The sequence below is a fragment of the Dunckerocampus dactyliophorus genome, chromosome 8 (assembly GCF_027744805.1).
Source record: "Dunckerocampus dactyliophorus isolate RoL2022-P2 chromosome 8, RoL_Ddac_1.1, whole genome shotgun sequence".
NCBI classification, from domain to species: Eukaryota; Metazoa; Chordata; class Actinopteri; order Syngnathiformes; family Syngnathidae; genus Dunckerocampus; species Dunckerocampus dactyliophorus.
In genome coordinates, this window is record NC_072826.1 from 18,061,793 (window position 1) to 18,079,236 (window position 17,444).

The 17,444-nt window shown below is 40.8% G+C and overlaps 1 protein-coding gene across 2 annotated transcripts in view; it reads right to left on the reverse strand.

Annotated features, from left to right (window-relative positions):
- Positions 1-9,159, reverse strand: part of tox2 (TOX high mobility group box family member 2) — a 125,967-nt gene extending 116,808 nt beyond the window's left edge. For both annotated transcript variants that reach the window (XM_054783491.1, XM_054783490.1), the window contains exon 1: positions 9,021-9,159. In XM_054783491.1, the coding sequence (XP_054639466.1) occupies positions 9,021-9,107 (87 nt within the window). In that variant the 5' untranslated portion in view covers positions 9,108-9,159. The remainder of the gene's footprint in view (positions 1-9,020) is intronic.
- Positions 9,160-17,444: the final 8,285 nt, after the last annotated feature.

Here is a 17,444-nt window from a genome sequence, read left to right on the forward strand (position 1 = left end):
AAACCAGTTCGAGCCAATGGACATTCAAAACTTCAACAAAAATCTTGTTAAACTACCTAAAACGTAAAGTAAAATACGGTCCAATGCAAATCCAACACTCAAAAACTAAAATGGAGAAAGGTAGGCTGAGATCAGCCTCGTTGTTTATGCTTTTTTTTGGGTGCATATAGCCTTTCACAAATAATAATAATAATGGATTACATTTTTATCACGCTTTTCAAGGCACCCAAACCACTTCATAATGAAGTGAAGCCATTATTCATTCACTCCTCAGTCACACACTGGTGGTGGTAGGGACGGAAACGTGGCTGTCAAACACTTGTTCACATTCATACACCAGTGTGGTGTATGAGGCATCTTGCCCAGGGACACGACGACAAACTTGTGTTTTCTGGACGACCCGCGCTACCTGCTGAGCCACTGCCGGCCAAAGACAATAGCGGTCATGAAAAAGGAACTTATCGGACAAAAGGTTTTATTGTTTTTAAGTGTTATTAACACGAGTTACTTTTATTAATACAGGTGCATGTGCTCGTGCTTACAATATATCCTGGTTGTTGACTCTTGAACAATCTACAGTCTATAATAAATGGCATATAGTTGTCTATAGAAGGCTAAACAGCAGTGTGCCCCCCTGACCTATAAGCATGCTAAATGCCAACAATAACTCAGCTAAACTGGCCACAAAGTTACATAGCACAAATTCAGAGCACTTCTTGAATAAGATGTAATTATAAAAACATCTTTGCAGGAAAATGCATATAGCTCCTAGGCTTGTGCCGCACTTATCTCTAGTGAAGCATGCGCCGTACTTCTACTTCTGGTGTTTGTTTTTGGTTTCTAAGTGAAAGGCATCACTCAGCGTTTCATGCAGGTTTGGTTTGCACCACACCAAAGGCTGCACAATAATAAACGTCTGTCTTTCAAGACCTTATCTGCACTGGAACACATCTGGTGGCAAGGCTCATTTTGGTTTCCACATTGGTGAATGACATTACAGCTGAAAAATAAAGTACCGCACTATAACCACCCCTGCCCCACCCCCACCCCGCTAGCCCGGCACCCCCCTCTCAAACCAATCAAGAAGTGAATATAAAAGAGCGAGAGTGCAGACAGACGAGGCCCTTCAAGGAAATCATTCCTGAGGTGAAGACAGTTTCAAACTCCCTGGCATCCTGGATGCCGGTCAAGAGGATGAAAAGAGCCTCCAGGGTTGCAGCCCAACTTTACTATGTGGGTCTTGAAGGGGGCCAGAGATGGTAATTAAGGTTAATGTGATTTAATGAAGGCCACAAGTTGGGCTGGGAGGAGGACGACTTCCACTGGCAATCAGCGTCAAAACTGTAATTTCTCTGACATCCTGTGATGTGGCCGTGTCTCTTCGGATGCAGGTCGTCATGCAAGGCTCTCAGCCCTAAAGTCACCAAGGGGAAGATTCTCTGACAAAGCAGTCAGGATGAATTTTAAAGCAACAATGTGGAGTTATTGTGCACTACAATAGCTACAGAAACATATGGATGGTACACTGGCTTGTCATCAGGGGAATAGCATCCTTGTTGTTACCACGGCAACCCTATAATACCTGTGGACCAGCCATGAACTCTCATTGGCTCTCATGTCAGTGCTATTTTTTTTTAAAGACAGGTCGTCTTATATTCGGGCTCTATGCATTCATACATGTAAACAATCCACGCCTTCTCCCCAATCAGAGCTTTTCTCCCTGTCACTCGCACAACCTGAGGGCGTTTTATATTCAGGGCCATTCGGGTCAGTACAGTAAATACAGTTTTGTGCTTTCCATTTGGATTTTCAAATAGTTGCTTAGTAGGTGAAAAAAGTACTTATACAACCCGTAAAGTTGGGGGAAAAAAGGGGGCAAGGATGCAAAATATACTGTAACCTTTTCACATTACTGTTGGGAAGAAGGTAAATGACACAGGGAACAGAGTGACTATGCCAGGGAACATAACAAAACTATAATCATGCATCATTTTTTTATCTTTTATACGCCAGTGAACGCACCGCAGTCCCTCTCTGAGTACGCATGGGTTAACCTTTATCCATAAGTGTTGGTGCTGACCAGTCAGCAGAATGTTATGAATGGGCACAATGTGAAAACCCCAAGTCTGTCTCCTCCAAGAATGCTGGCCTCCATGTAATTACCTCCTCTCTTAGTACAGGATGAGGCGCTGCTGGAATTCTCTTGCTGTTACAGTCATGTTTGGAGGAGGAGAAGAGCCTCCAAACATAACACATATTCAGAGAATTCAATGTGAATATAGAGACAGAATGGCTTGTCCATAATGTCAAGTAAGCCATGACTAATACAGTGTTTACAAAAAGAGCAGCAGAAATAGAGCAGACTGCCAGAGCTTTAAAGCTACTGTATGTAATAACTAGGGATGTCACAAGAAACTCGGTGCACAATAAAAAAGATTGGATCTACGAGAAAGAGACAAGGCGTGATTTCAACAAAACATATAAGAAAAGTGCAATAAAAAAATATACGCCAATATATTGCAAACTATCAATATAATTGATACTATGTTACACTCTTCTACACTCTGTGTGTATGCTAGTGGCCCCGCCTCCACCCACCGGCACAAAGAGACTGTATGACTGACAAAAGGGCTCACTCCGTTCATGCTGTTGTTCTATGGAACAAATACGCCAAGGTGCTGAAACCAATGCGCAAAGTGAGCTCTCTTCTTGATTGTTTGAAGGCAAGCGACGAGGAACACGCCTGCACATGGCAATGCACTGCGCCCAACAAAATTATCGAGTTCATTTTCATTTATTATGTATTTATTATCGTCCCGGGACTAGTACCCACGATAGTTTTTTTTCTGAACGAGAAATCTTGTCACATTTTCAACTTGCGAGATCTTGTGACAGCACTGGTAGTAACTGAACCTCAAATTCACATTGCCGGCATTTTAAAATAATACATCATTGTCATTATCATAGTGACCCCAGATGACCTACTTTAGTTCATGTTGCATACATGGCGCACGGCCGACAAAAGCAGATAACTGCCCTAATGAGCACCTGGTCAAAAAACACTGGCATCAAAAATGTGACCTCTTGATATATTGTTTTTAATTAACTCTGCAAGACAACACTAGCTGCATTTGAAGTATCACCTGTTACGCTTGCCGTACAATGTACGGTGTTACACACAGGACTGCAATCTATCTTTGGTGGTTGGTGCGGCCATGACGTACAGAAAGTGGTCACCAACCTTTTTGAGACCAAGATCCCTGGTCTCGGCCGTGAACCTGCGCAAGATCTACCCCTATATATACAATATATGCTTTGTGTTATTGTTATTGGTGTTTGTTTTTTTGCTGTCTTTTTATCAATGTTGCTGTTTTTTAAATTTTATTTTGTTTCTGCACTGATGCAATGACAAATGAGCCACAGGCCTCAGATGGCCCCTCAACCGCACTTTGGGCACCCCTACACCCTTACTTTTGTGGTTCTTGGTCGGGTTTGGGCATGTGGCCTCGGCTCCATGAGCAAAACACAACTCTTATTTGGCTTGTTGGCTCAGAGTAGTGGGCGAACGATGCAGATTGAGGAGAGAGAGGCTTGTCAGCCCTTAACGAGCGGCGTCGCCACAGATTTTTTTTGGTGGTGCAAGTCTATGGAGTTGCATTTGTGCCTTAACTTTGAGCTAGAAAAGGCAGATTTTGAGCCCTATTAATGTGCAATAATTACTGTTGTGTGCGCAGGTACATCGCTGCATGCGCACTGTCACTCCCTCCCTCTCTCGCTCAACCTTTTTACTAGCATGGGGGTCGAGTTGGTGTGCGAGGCAAGCCGGTGGTCGAGTGTACCTCCGGCTGGGTTTTGGGGACTTGCTCCTTGCTGGGGCTTGCGGGTTGCTGCCTGGATAGTGGCGAGGCGTACGGGCGTGCTCAGTGGACAAAATGGGTGCCTGTTGGTTGCTCTCAGGGAGGTGAAGGCACTGATGTGATAATACATTTTTTTCAAATGTTCTCGCGATTGACCGGCAAAGTCCCAAGGATTGACTCGTAGCTCACGATCGACGGGTTGGCGACCCCTGACGTACAGTATGCGCATGCAATTTTAATGGACGTTATGAGAGACAAAAATTATCCAAAAACAACCCCATAGAAATACAAATGAGCTTTCTTCTGTTGCTTGTTTTTGTGTTTTTTAATGTCACAATAAAGACAGTCGCCTGTGAGAGTTTTTAAAACTTTTAAAACTTTAAAAAAAAAAACATTATTCAAGATTTAAAAATGACGTGTAATGAGTTTTCACATTTCAGAAATAACTAGCTCTCTCCAATTATCGCCCCATCCTTTTTGCGGTTCAGGTTGAAAAACACCTCGGCTGTAATAACAGCATAACTTGAGTGTGGTCGTCGGAGGACTGAAAATGAAGAGCCCCAAAAGCTCAAAATGCATTCCTATAAGTGCACTTTTATCCAGATCCTCACCAAATCTTAGCACAGCATAATCCTACTGTGTTGCTACGTTAAACTGCAGCAAAGCTTAAAAGAATTATGCACAGTACTGCACGTGTTTATATATTTATATATCACCAAGCCCAAGCTTTATAAAGTATCTCCAGATTATAAAGCTAAAGTATATATACTACACTTTAATTACAGGCTAGGATGGGAGCGGGAGTAGCGGAGGAGCTCCAGTAATCTATCCAACTTCATTTCAGCGGAGTGATTCTGCCCAGAGGGGTAGGGGGGGTTATGCACAAGTCATAATGCATTTGACAAATAGTCCAGCACCGCTAAAACAGGCATTTGCAAAGAAGAAGAAGAAGAGACCTTCAGCACTGAAGTGTACGCTGAGCAAACAAGCCTCCCACTCAGCCAGAGGAGACGCACGGGGGCTTCAAAAAGATTAGGAAGAATCTTGGGCGAAATGTAAAGATGACTCATGGTGATTGTGCAAGTGCGGGACAAGTTGGACAGAGAGAAAAGGAGCTCACACTGCTCCGGGCTCCACGGCGAGAATCGATGCTTCTTTTTTTTCCCCTCCTCTTTTGTAAAAAAAAAAAGTGGATGTGCAAGGGTCACTTTTGTCAAGCTAAGGAAGCACATTGGTCTTTGTTTGATTTGAATGGCACAAAGACACAGTCAAAGGTCAAGTGCATATTGATTATAGTTCCTGGCATGTATCAATCAATCACTCCCAATAAGCTCCAACCAGCTTCATTCGACATATTCCTCAATCATGAACTGCTTCATGTATAGGGAATGCATTCAAGCAGGGCTTCCAAGATTCATCTGGGTCCAAAATGCGTGAAATTTTGTGAGTTTATGTACAGTATCTGGCAATTTTATGGCAACATATGATGTACTGTATTACTGTATTTGGCTCCCTAAAATACAGTACATTTGTACATGCAGTCACTCCCTAAGAAACAACACTTGACCCAGGACATACAGTGTTTTATAGACGGATGGTGACATACTGTACATATGGAATACGTACACTTCCTGGTTAATGTGTTATATTATATACACATACATAGTGATATGTAACAATAGCAATACATAATAATGGTCATCTATCAAAAATGGGCTTATTATTGTGGTTGTTTGACATGTTGCTACCAAAGGCATCCTAAATACTGTCAGTATGAAGAAGACACAATTTGTGATACATACATTTTGTTTATTTGTGGTGGCCCATCATGAATAATATTATGTTATAACACATCTGTTGTTCAATATTGTGGCCCTCTTGAGATGTTCAGAAAAGGTCAGAGGCATTTCAGTTTGCTTAAGAAAGGTGCTCTAATTTTCAAGACGTCGCCAGCAACTAGCTTGACAACAAAGTGCAAACGTCATCAAACAGAAAAACGTACTCACAGTGTAAGCCAAAAAAAAAAAAACAGCACGTAACAGGAAAGTTGAAATACAACAATAAAATACAATTCTAAGTGGGTAACGACAACTTAGCGCTAACAACAAACACGTAACTTTACTGTTATGTACAAGGTGCCTGCAAAGCATGCTGGGTACTCCAGCAGAAAGTCCCCTTGTCACTTCAAAAAAAAGTGAGATATTAGCTGTATAATGACGTGTACATTATTTTTAAAATCAGTGCACACTTACATGGAGCGCAGGACACATCATGGATCGTTTTTCTAAGTTTTACCCCTCCACATAACACCACAGATAGATTGCAGTCTTGTGGAAAACACTGCAGCTCTTGCATAGGATTACGCAGGTGTACCTAATCAGGGTTTCCCCTCGGATTATTTTGAAGTTGTGGTGGTGGGCTGCATGAGAGGGCGGACTGCCGCCACTGTGTCGTGCTGCTGCTGCGTCTGCAATTTTTTTTAATGACAAATAGCATTTTTTTATGACTTATTTATGTATGAACTTATTGAACATTTTTCAACAACTAGCAAAACATGAACCACGAACATTGCAAAACAGCACTGCCAACATTTAAACTGCACTTTATTTATAAAACACATGTCGACTCAGTGTGCTCATTTGTCATTAAATGCAGGCATCATGTTAGAATAGAACATTTATAAAAAGAGGTGAAACAAATATTCTTTGGTGAACTTCGCAACATCAGCTGGTGAGCCACCTGTTGGAGACCCCTGTGATAGCGTCACGGTGTAAAGCGTTACACACTACGTGTTTCTGTTGCACAACTTCCACACTCAACTAGTGTTTTGAAGACTAGCCATAAGTATTATAATGATAACAAGAGAACAAGATCGTTAAGTTACACTTTAAAAAGTTGTCATGATGATCGTAGCTGTGGGATAAAAACGAGCTAGCTAGATGCCGCCAGCCAGGCACAAACAAAAACAAAAATGCCAGAAAGTGGAATGACATTGAAACCATGAGCGATCACACACGCTGGCATAGATAGGCTTAGCATGTGACAAGCTGTCATCAATTTACTTCACATTTTATGGGCTATTGTTCATTCTCCCGATATTGAGAAACAAAGTGAAAGTCAACACAAGACGTGCCGCGTATCTGGTCACACATGCGCAAGTGCCAGCAAGGCAGACAGGTGATTCCGGTGCATGCTTATCAAAATAAAGCGCAGTGAAACATTTTTATAGATAGTTTCAATCATTTTCAAACTAATTGTGGTCAATGTGTGCATAAACAATAATCTATATATGTATCTACAGTATATAGCATATATATCAATTCATACAATATATTACTTAAAATTGTTTTCAAGTTTAAAAAAAAAACCCTCATTTTTAAGGTGTGGCGACTTTTATTTTGTGGTGGCTCACCGCCAGGATCAATTGATTGTAGCGGAAACCCTGCCTAATGTAGTGTCCATGAGTGCAATATCCCCTATGGGCCTTCTTAACTATTCTAAACAAGGTATTACACACTAATCCTATTCATTTTCTTACAAACGGCACCTTATCCATGCAAGATCATCCTCTCAACAATAAGGATCTCTGCACCTGCAGCTGAGGCAGTGCTAGAAGACAAAAAGATGAACCAAAAAGGTCACAACAAGCCACGCTGTCATTATTCAACAGTTATGTGTGGTAGCACCACATAACGTGTCAGTGGCAGCTGTTACCTTAAGTAAAGGAGGACGCTGCGTGTTATACGATTCTGCCCTTGAAAGCCATACCTGCCCCTCATAGCATGCTTGCTCACTGGATCATGACGGCCACTACACTTCATTATGTAACTGGGCCACACCAGGCAGGACATGATGAGACAATTGTGTCACGTATAGGAGCTAATGGGAGATAAAAAACTGGACTTTTGTCTAGAAAAGTGTGTTGGTGTTCCATGCTTTTAACAGGCAGCTTTGCAAATGTGCATATGCATGACAAAAAATCTGTAAATAGTAAGGTATCAGGCTATACTTTTTTCAGTGTTGGCTCTCAGGTGGCAGATTCAAGACCGGGAAGTGCGCAGGAAGTCCTAACATTCTTCCAAAATTAAAGAATGCCGGGAGCCACTTTGGTAGTCTTCACCTTTTCGTTTATGAAACACACTTAAACCAAAACAATCTAGGTGAAGTTTTCAGCTGTGTGAGAATATTATTATTTAATAGTGTGATGTTTTTTTTCCTCCTAACATTTAATATGATCAATCCTTTTTTGTAATGTTCAAATGCAAGACAAGTTTCATTCGATTTTTTGAATATGCAACAACCACAATGGCCCCTAGACCGCACTATAATGACTCATGCCCTATCTTTATGCATCTCAAATACGCAAAAAGTGCCAAACTGAATTTCCTAAGGTGTTCTTTTTAAGTATTCACCAATAAGCTATGCAGTCTACATGGTCGAATGCATGAAAAACCAAATGAAAAAGTGCAAACACAGCTTCCGTTTGAGCCTAAATGAGCACAAACGAAAAAGTCCCCCATAGTATCGTAATTTCCATTATAATACGAGCTTTGAACACTAAATGGACTAATTATTGGATTGTTACTACCAAAAAGCTATGTCCCAAGCTGTAAAAGGGATCAAAAGTAGAAAAAGAACTACCCCCAAATGACAACCAAAGTACTAAAAAAGTGCACTATGCATGCTATTTCTAGTTAGAAGAGAGATGCATGCAAAAACCACAAAATGTTGCATTATTCATCCAAATACTACCATGTGACACAATCTATGCTCCATCAGAGCACCACAACTACACTGTCAGCAATCATATAACTCTAATGCACCACATCGGGATGATTATTGGACTCCGGTGTCGTTACGAATGCTCTAAATTCCCGTTTCAATGCTACTCAAGCACAGTGAAGGTCCAAACATGCACTTTTACACCGAGAGTACAGAGGCAGCTTGTGCGCACTAACTCCAAACCAGCATTACGCACCGGAGAAACGCATAAAGCAGGTGCAGGCCTGCTTTTGTCTACTTTATAGCCGACTAAACAAGATACTCGAGCAAAGTTACGGTGCCGATGCAAGCCTGCACCTCGGACCACTTGTCATTTTAGCCACAAGAACCAGAAAGCCACGGTTGGAGAACATGCACGAGTTCTTAAATGTGATAATTTACCTTGTTGGAGTGATAATAGTCCAAAGTGGAGTCAGGCGTTAACGCACCCACGCTGGATGGGGGAGCCGGATAGAACCTGACGTCCATCTCAGGGTCAGCGGGACTGGCGAGAGTAAAGCTCCGGCAAAGAGAAGCCTGTGCGTCTCTCTCTCTCTCTCTCTCTCTCTCTCTCGCTCTCTCTCTCTCTCTCTCTCTCTCTCTCGCTCTCTCTCTCTCTGTCTCTCCCTCGCTGTGTTTGCCCCTATCCTCTACTGTTGTACTTCCAGCGCACACATCCAGTCAAGTAACTGGCAAACTGCGACCTCTACCGGCCATATGGGGAACAAGTTTCAAATCAAATCAGCCGGAAGTTTTGCAATATGAGTGCAAAAAGAATGAAATGGCCCTTCGTGAATAATTAGTTGAGTAATCACTATTATTATTATACATTCCTGATGAGAATTGTAAGAGCAGTTGAAAATTGCAAGAATTTACATTTTGCACTGTTGGATCTTAAGGTGGTTCTGAGTAGAAAGAAATGTGAGTGAGACAAAAAAAAATGCGTAAACAGTTTATCGCAAACAACCCTTAACTTGAAATAGGCTGTTAATCAGCTGATCAAAAGTTTAAGACCATAGCTAAAAAAAACATCTCAAAAGTTGGTTTGAGCATGCGTTTGAAGCGTGTTTCCAGGAGGCTAGTGGGAATTTTGCTGCAGGTGGTGAAGGCATCCACTGTCTGGGAATGATGTCCATTTTTGTAAACTTCCCTTGCCATCCATCCCCAAATGTTCCCAGTTGGATTTATATCAGGGGAACACGCAGGATGGTCCAAAAGAGTGAGGTTATTCCTCTGGAAGAAGTCCTTTGTCAGGCGGGCATTGTGAACTGCAGCGTTGTCTTGTTGAAAAATCCAGTCATTACCTCACAGACGAGGCTTTCAGTCATGAGGGATGCTCCCTGCAACATCTCAACATAGCCAGCTAGCGTTTGACGCCCCTGCACAACCTGAAGATTCATTGTTCCATTGAAGGAAAATGCACCCCGGATCATGATGGCGCCCCCTCCACTGTGCCGTGTGGAAAACATCTCACGTAGGATCTCCTTGTCATGCCAGTAATGCTGGACGCCATCAGGACCATCAAGGTTACATTTTTTTCACATCAGAGAATAAAACTTTCTTCCACCTTTCAATGTCCCATGTTTGGTGCTTAGTGTAAATTCCGAACAGTCAATTTTGTGGAATTGAAGGAGACAAAGGCTTTGAAGACCTTTTTTTGTTTTAAAAACCCTTCTCTCGCAGATGCCGTCTGATGGTTATCGCACTGCACTCGGCACAGGTAACAACTTTCATTTGGGCTGAGGATCGTTCCGTGTCTTGACGGATACCCAATAAGATCCTCCAGCTCAGGGCCGGTGACTTTTTTTTTGGGTCTACCACTTTTTTGTTCGATAACCCTCAGGATTTTACAGAAGTTTAAGATGACTGTCTTGTTGCGTCCGTCCTCAGCAGCAATGGTGCGCTGCGAGACGCCTTGCTTATGCAGCTCAACAATCCGACCGCATTCAAAGAGAGAACCCTTTTTTGCCTTTGCTATCAAGAGTGTGAATACCTGGCAGAAAATGACATTGAATCCACATTTTAGCCAAGATTTTGGCTTTTAAAGGCTGTAGTCTTAAACTTTTGATCAGCTGATGAACAGCCTATTTCACTTTAATGCTTGCTTGTAATAAATCACTCACTAAAAATTGTCTCACTCCAATTGCTTCTTTTTGCATTTAGAAGTTCTACTTAGAACCTCCTTAGGATACAACAGTGCAAAATGTAAATTCTTGTGATTTTTCAACTGGTCTTAAAATTTTGATCAGGAGTGTAGACACAATGAAGCCTATTATTAATTATTATTCATTATCAGCTTGCATGCTTGCATTCTTCTTAGTTGTTTCCCGGCATGACAAGAATTCATGCAGACAAAAAAATGTAAAAAAAAAATACATGAATAATCTTTTGGGTGGTCTAGTGGTTAGTACGTTGGTCAATACAGGAACAGCCTGGAGATCGGGAAGACCTGGGTTCGATTCTCCCCTGGGCATTTCTGTGTGGAGTTTGCATGTTCTCCCCGTGTGCGCGTGGGTTTTCTCCGGGCACTCCGGCTGCCTTCCCAAAAAACATGCAGGTGAGGTTAATTGGTGACTCTAAATTGTCCATAGGTGTGAATGTGAGTGTGAATGCTTGTTTGTCTATATATGCCCTGCGATTGGCTGGCGACCAGTCCAGGGTGTACCCCGCCTGTCGCCCGAAGTCAGCTGGGATAGGCTCCAGCATGCCCCTGCGACCCTAATGAGGATGATGAGCGGTATAGAAAATGGATGGATGGATGGAATAATCTTTTTTTTTAATAGTAAATTCCTCTATTTTTTTTTAAGTAAAAAAAAAAATCAAGTTTGAAGTAGCTATGTGAAATAGCAAGGATGAAAAACACCAAGCATGAAAAAAAAAGTATGAAGCATGAATGAGTGAAGTGCAAAATGAACTGTCCTGTAAGATAATTATCATCACTATTATAATATTAATAATTGCTTCACATGCAGCTTTGTTCATTTACATTTATATTATTCTAAAGTACACCCAATACTGAACTGAAAAATGCTTAATAAAATCTTACTGTATTCTTTCATTCTAATAATAACAACACATTTATACGGTATAGAGCTTTGGTAGATTTTGTAGACACTGAATAAATTGAATGACCATCAACCACAAACCACCCCATGATGATGTGATTTTAATTTGTCTTCATTATTTAATTAGTTTCCAGTTATGTACTCCCCATATACGTAACGCATTCAGTGACATACTTAACTCTTGCATTTTAAACCCAACACAACTACCAGAATTCTTTTACAGTTAATCGTAGTAATTGTTGCACATCATTTCATTATATACAGGCATCAATATTTTTCACGATTATCCCTATTTTTACTCACTCATTGGGGGAAATGAAAGAGTTTGTCCTTTACAAAAAACACACTTAAACTAGTAACATGCTTTCTGGCCTCATAAGGGGTTAACCAGAATGCTTGCAGTCATATCGGACCACTGGTGGCTTCACTGTTACACACACACACTCATACACACGCTGGTGGACACAACAGGATGTAAGTGCAGAACAATGTCCAAGCATGAGCTTCAAGAAGGAAAATAACATTCTGATGGCCAAAATGTTTTTCCTTGTGTGCAGGAGGAAAGTTCTTTTTAAGCTGAGGCTGTTTGTTTGGGTTCAGTTGCTGTCTCAGTGGACAACTTCAGCCTCTGTCAGGGTGGCAATTATACATTACACAACACGGGTCGAGGGGAGTGTGTCTCTCCAAGACGCACTATTGTGTAATTTATCCACTTTTTACATACTGTATCTTAGAATAGTCGACTATTCTCCGATTCAATTCGGAAGAGTCTCATTCAACAATCTATTGTACAGTCAAAACATAAAGAAATGTAATGTGATCAAGATTGTATCATTCTGTCTACATGGGGGTGGCCCACGGCTGCTGCTGAGCATACATCGGGCGGACGTTCTTGCAAGCGGCACTGAGAACATAAGCAAAGGAGAGGACGGAGTGGACAAATACAAGCTAAGCTCAAGCTAACGCCGCACAGACTCTTATGGACGAGTTACGACTCCGCATCACCCACAGTAAAGGCGAAGGATTGTGCATCTATGTAAATCGCTTTGTGTGTCACTAAATAAAGAAAGGTACTGCTGTTGCACACCAACCATGTTTATTTGCATATCTATGTGTTTTAGCCTTTTTTTTTAAGGTGGAAAAAGTCGCAAATGAGATCTGTTTATCTGTAGGGATTGCCATTAGCGGTGCTCTTAAAACAAAAACAAAATCTAACCAATCACATGTGACTATGAAAATTCTTCGTCAAAGACAGCCTTACTGTAGACTGTAACTCTGCACTTGTCCAACGTAATAGAGGCCTTATATCGCATACAACAACGTAATAAGAGAATAAGAACAAGTCATGGAAAAACACAAGTCCAGGCAAAAAACAATGAACCTAAAAAGAATCCTAATTATAATCAAAGGCAGGTGCTCTCCTCAGCTCCCTTTAACCAGAGTAAAGGTCATACATACGGCGCCAGGCAGGAAACAGAAATAAAAATAAAAGTAAAAGGACAAGCCAGGCCAGGAAATAATGGCGTAACATAGAAAAAAAAACAAACCAAGAGTCCAACTGTCACAGTGAGACAGCACAAACATGAGCAACATTAGCATGGCTATGTGAGCTACCGTGCTAACATTGCACTCAAATTTTAACAGCAACATCAGGCTAAGTTTGCCTTTTCACTGAAGAAAAACCAAATCAAACTTAAAGCTCCCACATCTCTAGCTGACTGACAGAATGGTAATGTGAGTATTAATTTGATTTGGACGTACATATGTTTTACTTATACTTTACTTATACGTATGCATCACATATTACAATTAACAATTTCACATGTCGAAAAGGAGTAGGAAAAAGTAGCGCTTATTCAGTCCTACCCCCTCTTTGGTTCATCAATGCTTGGCTAATACATTTGTTCACTTCCTAGCCAACATGTGCCAGTTCAGAAATAAAAGAAAATGATAAAGCATTATAACAATGTGTTACAATGAAGTTGAGGTTTACCAGTATTACAAAACAACAGTTTTTCAGAATTTCATGGGCGCGGCTTGTACACCGGTGTGGCTTATACACTGGAATTTACTGTAGTTTTTGTGGCATGCATGCAGGGATCACTGCAGGCTGAAATGGCACTAGCCACAGGTGATCAGCTTTTGTGATCAGGCATTTATCGGCATATGCCCATCACGTGATTTTTCACGGAAATTTGCCTGTACGGATAGGTGGCCGATCAATCAGAGCATCCGTAGTTTTTAGTGTTGTTTGCACGTATAAATGTTTTAAGTTTCATTTTTTCCTCAGATCATATTTCTACTCTCTTGATGAGAAGAATTGCATTACGTTTTTTGGGCAGCAGATTATTGCTTGCTTTATGCATCATTTTAGCTGTTTGAAGGTTTACCAGATCAGCAAATTTTAATAATTCAAATTTTAAGAATAAAGAGTTGGTATGTTCTGTATAAGCGGCATTATGGGTTAGTGGCTCGTTGGTAGAGCTCCTAGCTTACTTTTAAGGTGTGTAGCGAAGCCTGTTTTTTGTGAAGTGGTGGGGGATACACAGGGTGGGCTCATTGAGCCAGGGGATGATCATAGGCGGTATCATGTCCATGAAGAAGGAGGTTTGTCCTTCATGACTTCATGAAAAGCCACAACTTACAACTCAAAAGTGAGCGTTTGAGTGTCTCTTCTCTTTAAAATGGAGCAAACAAGTGAAGGAGATGATAGATTTTTTTCACGTTTGGTACTCATAAACACATATATACTATTAGAACTGTTTCTTTCGACATTAAAAAGTCTCTTTTGCATAACAAGGGGCCTTTAGAAGTGAACAGTTAGAAATACAAAATACATAATGCATAATTATATCCCATAAAAAATGTGTCTGTTGAAGGCACAAAGACGTTGTGTCTTTATTTTTTGGTAGCTGGGATGGAACCGCATTAAAAAAAAAATAATAATAATAAATTATGTAGCAACATTTCAATTCACTTTGTCTTCCATTTTCAATGGCTTCAATTTCGATTCCAAAAAAACAAATGCTCAGTTAAAGAAGAACAAACCGAGTATGCCGACTGAGCTAAAGTGCTTTCCATTTGGCTTGGAAATGTGAAAGATAAAAAAGTTCAAAGAGCTTAAGGGCCATGTTGATTGAGCTAAAACAGGTACACAAACACAGAGAAAGTCCGAATCAAAGTCATTTATTACTATTATTATTATGAAGGCAAAGAGCATTCAATTAGTGACACACACAGACCTTAATGGCACAAAGCAAAAGTCAGTCGTCTTTTTTCAGCATAATTTGTACAAATGCATGTTTTTGTGTACAGTCAATGATGGTCGTTGTTAATGAGTCATCTCCACTTGGACCTGTTCAACTACTTCCTGTTTACAGAGACTCGGGGTGCCCAAGAAACACTAAATGAGCTGTGCTGCTTCAGAAACGATACATAATATGAATAATTTGACCTTATAGTCCAGTGTAGTTTTTAGCATTTTTATGCGTTTGTGTATTCACCTCTACATATATCCAACCTTAAAAACGGTTTATCTGTTGGTTTCCTTTTTTTCCATTACAGCCTCACGCGTGTGACTATACTGTTATTTTGTCATTTTGACAAAGTGTATTAACACATTGAGCCTAAAATCACCCAAAACGGGGACATTTACATTTTTTTTGTGTGTAAAAATGTAAAAAAAAAAAAAAAAAGTAATGTAATGGACCCTTCTTAATTCAAAATACAAATTCAATTCAAATACAGAACGTATCATTCAAACCTCGTGTACAAATTTAGAAAACAAAAATAAATGTAGTGAAATAGTTATTTTAATAATTATTTATTCCAAGCCAGGCGAGACCTCATGCAGTTGCTTCTTACTAACCATGTACAAAAAATGTATTCCATTCCACCCAAAATGTTTTTGTCCACTTTAAGAAAGCTGAATACAGTGGAACCTTCGTTAGTCCGGAAGGGCCGACTCTAACCAAAACGCACGTTAACCAAATCAATTTTACCCGTAAGAAATAATGTAAATCCAATTAATCCTTTCCAGAAACCCACAAATGTTAACAAAAAAAAGTTTTTATAGTTTTACAATTATAGTTTTACATGAAGAAAACAATTCCAAATGCCTGTATGTACATGTAAATGATGAATGAAAGGGATAAATGAATATTTACGGTTACTTTTACCTTCACCGGAGACATGATTCTGTAAGGCACATGTGTCAAACTCGTGCCATGGAGGGCCGAGACGCTGCAGGTTTTCTCTCCAACCAGTTTCTTCAGCAGGTGATTTAATTGATGAGCTTCTTCCCTCAAACTGAAGGTATTGATCATTAAAATCACCTGCTTTAGTGACTGGCTGGAAAGAAAACCTGCAGTGACTCGGCCCTCCATGGCACAAGGTTGACACCCCTGCTGTAAGGGATTGAAAACAGGAAGGTGGTTTATTTTGTTGTCACACAATAGCACTTTTAAACTGTCTAAATTCCAGCATCAAGGCTAGAACACACTCCCAATGCACTATTGTACACACCTCTGACACTTACTCATTGCCCAGGAGCAACATAAAATGACTTACTCATACTAAAAGTACATTATGAAAACTTTGATCTTTGAATCTCCATGTCCTACAACACTTATCTTAAAGTAAAAAGATCAGAACTGTAGTTTTAAAAGAATACAGATAAATATTTCAACAATGTTATACAGTACATAATGGCTAAACACGGAATTCTGCAGTTGTGTGTGTGACAAAAGTGCACCTTGACAGCTTCACTTCCCATAAGTAGAGTGAAGCGCAAGGCCTTATTATCGTGACGTTAAATAACACTTGCATAACTCTGCATGTTTGTTACAGACGAGAGGGCACACTAATGATATTCTCCCATGCGGAGGAGGACATTTAAAGTGGATTTTGCCAACAATGCACAACGATGCATCTTATGTTATCAGAATGCTATTGTGTACCAACCAAAAAGCGCACTAAAACTATTATTTGATACTTCCTTCTTGTTTCCTAGAGGATGACACTCTCCTTTATAGCTAACAAGTTTTTTTTATTTCTAAACATTGCATGGGTTGTTGTTTTGCATGGTTTCTTTCATTCCCATTTAAATTGAAGGCATAAATAAGACTCATGCTCGTGTGTGATGCTGTAAATGTGTTCCGGTGCTAGGGAAGCTCAGTGGGGGAGGACAGGAAGTGACATCGGGGGTTCAGAGTTGAGTTTTAGCTTGGTGTGTTTTACAGCCGCAACAGTAGCCCATGTTCAGCGTGAGTTACATCCCGTGTGGTATCACACACGGGCTCTGTAATTTTTGGGAAATTTGTTGGCCGTGGTGGGCACGTAGAGGAAGTCGGGTATAAGAGGGGTTGCAAATGTGTCGTACTTAGGGAGCAAGTGATTAGTGACACCCACATGTTTGCCACTCGACCTCCGTTGGTAGCTTTTAGCGTGCGACTCCTGCGTGCTGGGTGTGCTTCATGTAAGGCTGTCATATGTTTCACTCACTGGGGACGTACACGTACCGTGTGTGGGCATTGTGAAGGGCATTCATTTCAATTGCAAGATGGGCGTACTGGCTTCCTACGGCACCTACGGCTATCGAGACCAGGAGAACCAGAGTGTACAGCGAGAGATCCACCCGCCGTGGCCGAGTAAGGTGCATTAACGTCGGAAACACTATGTGACCAGCTGCCGTGCCGGCCAATGTAAACAATGTAGCCTACTATGTAATGTAATAAAAGCCTGCTATTCTAGCTGTCAAGTC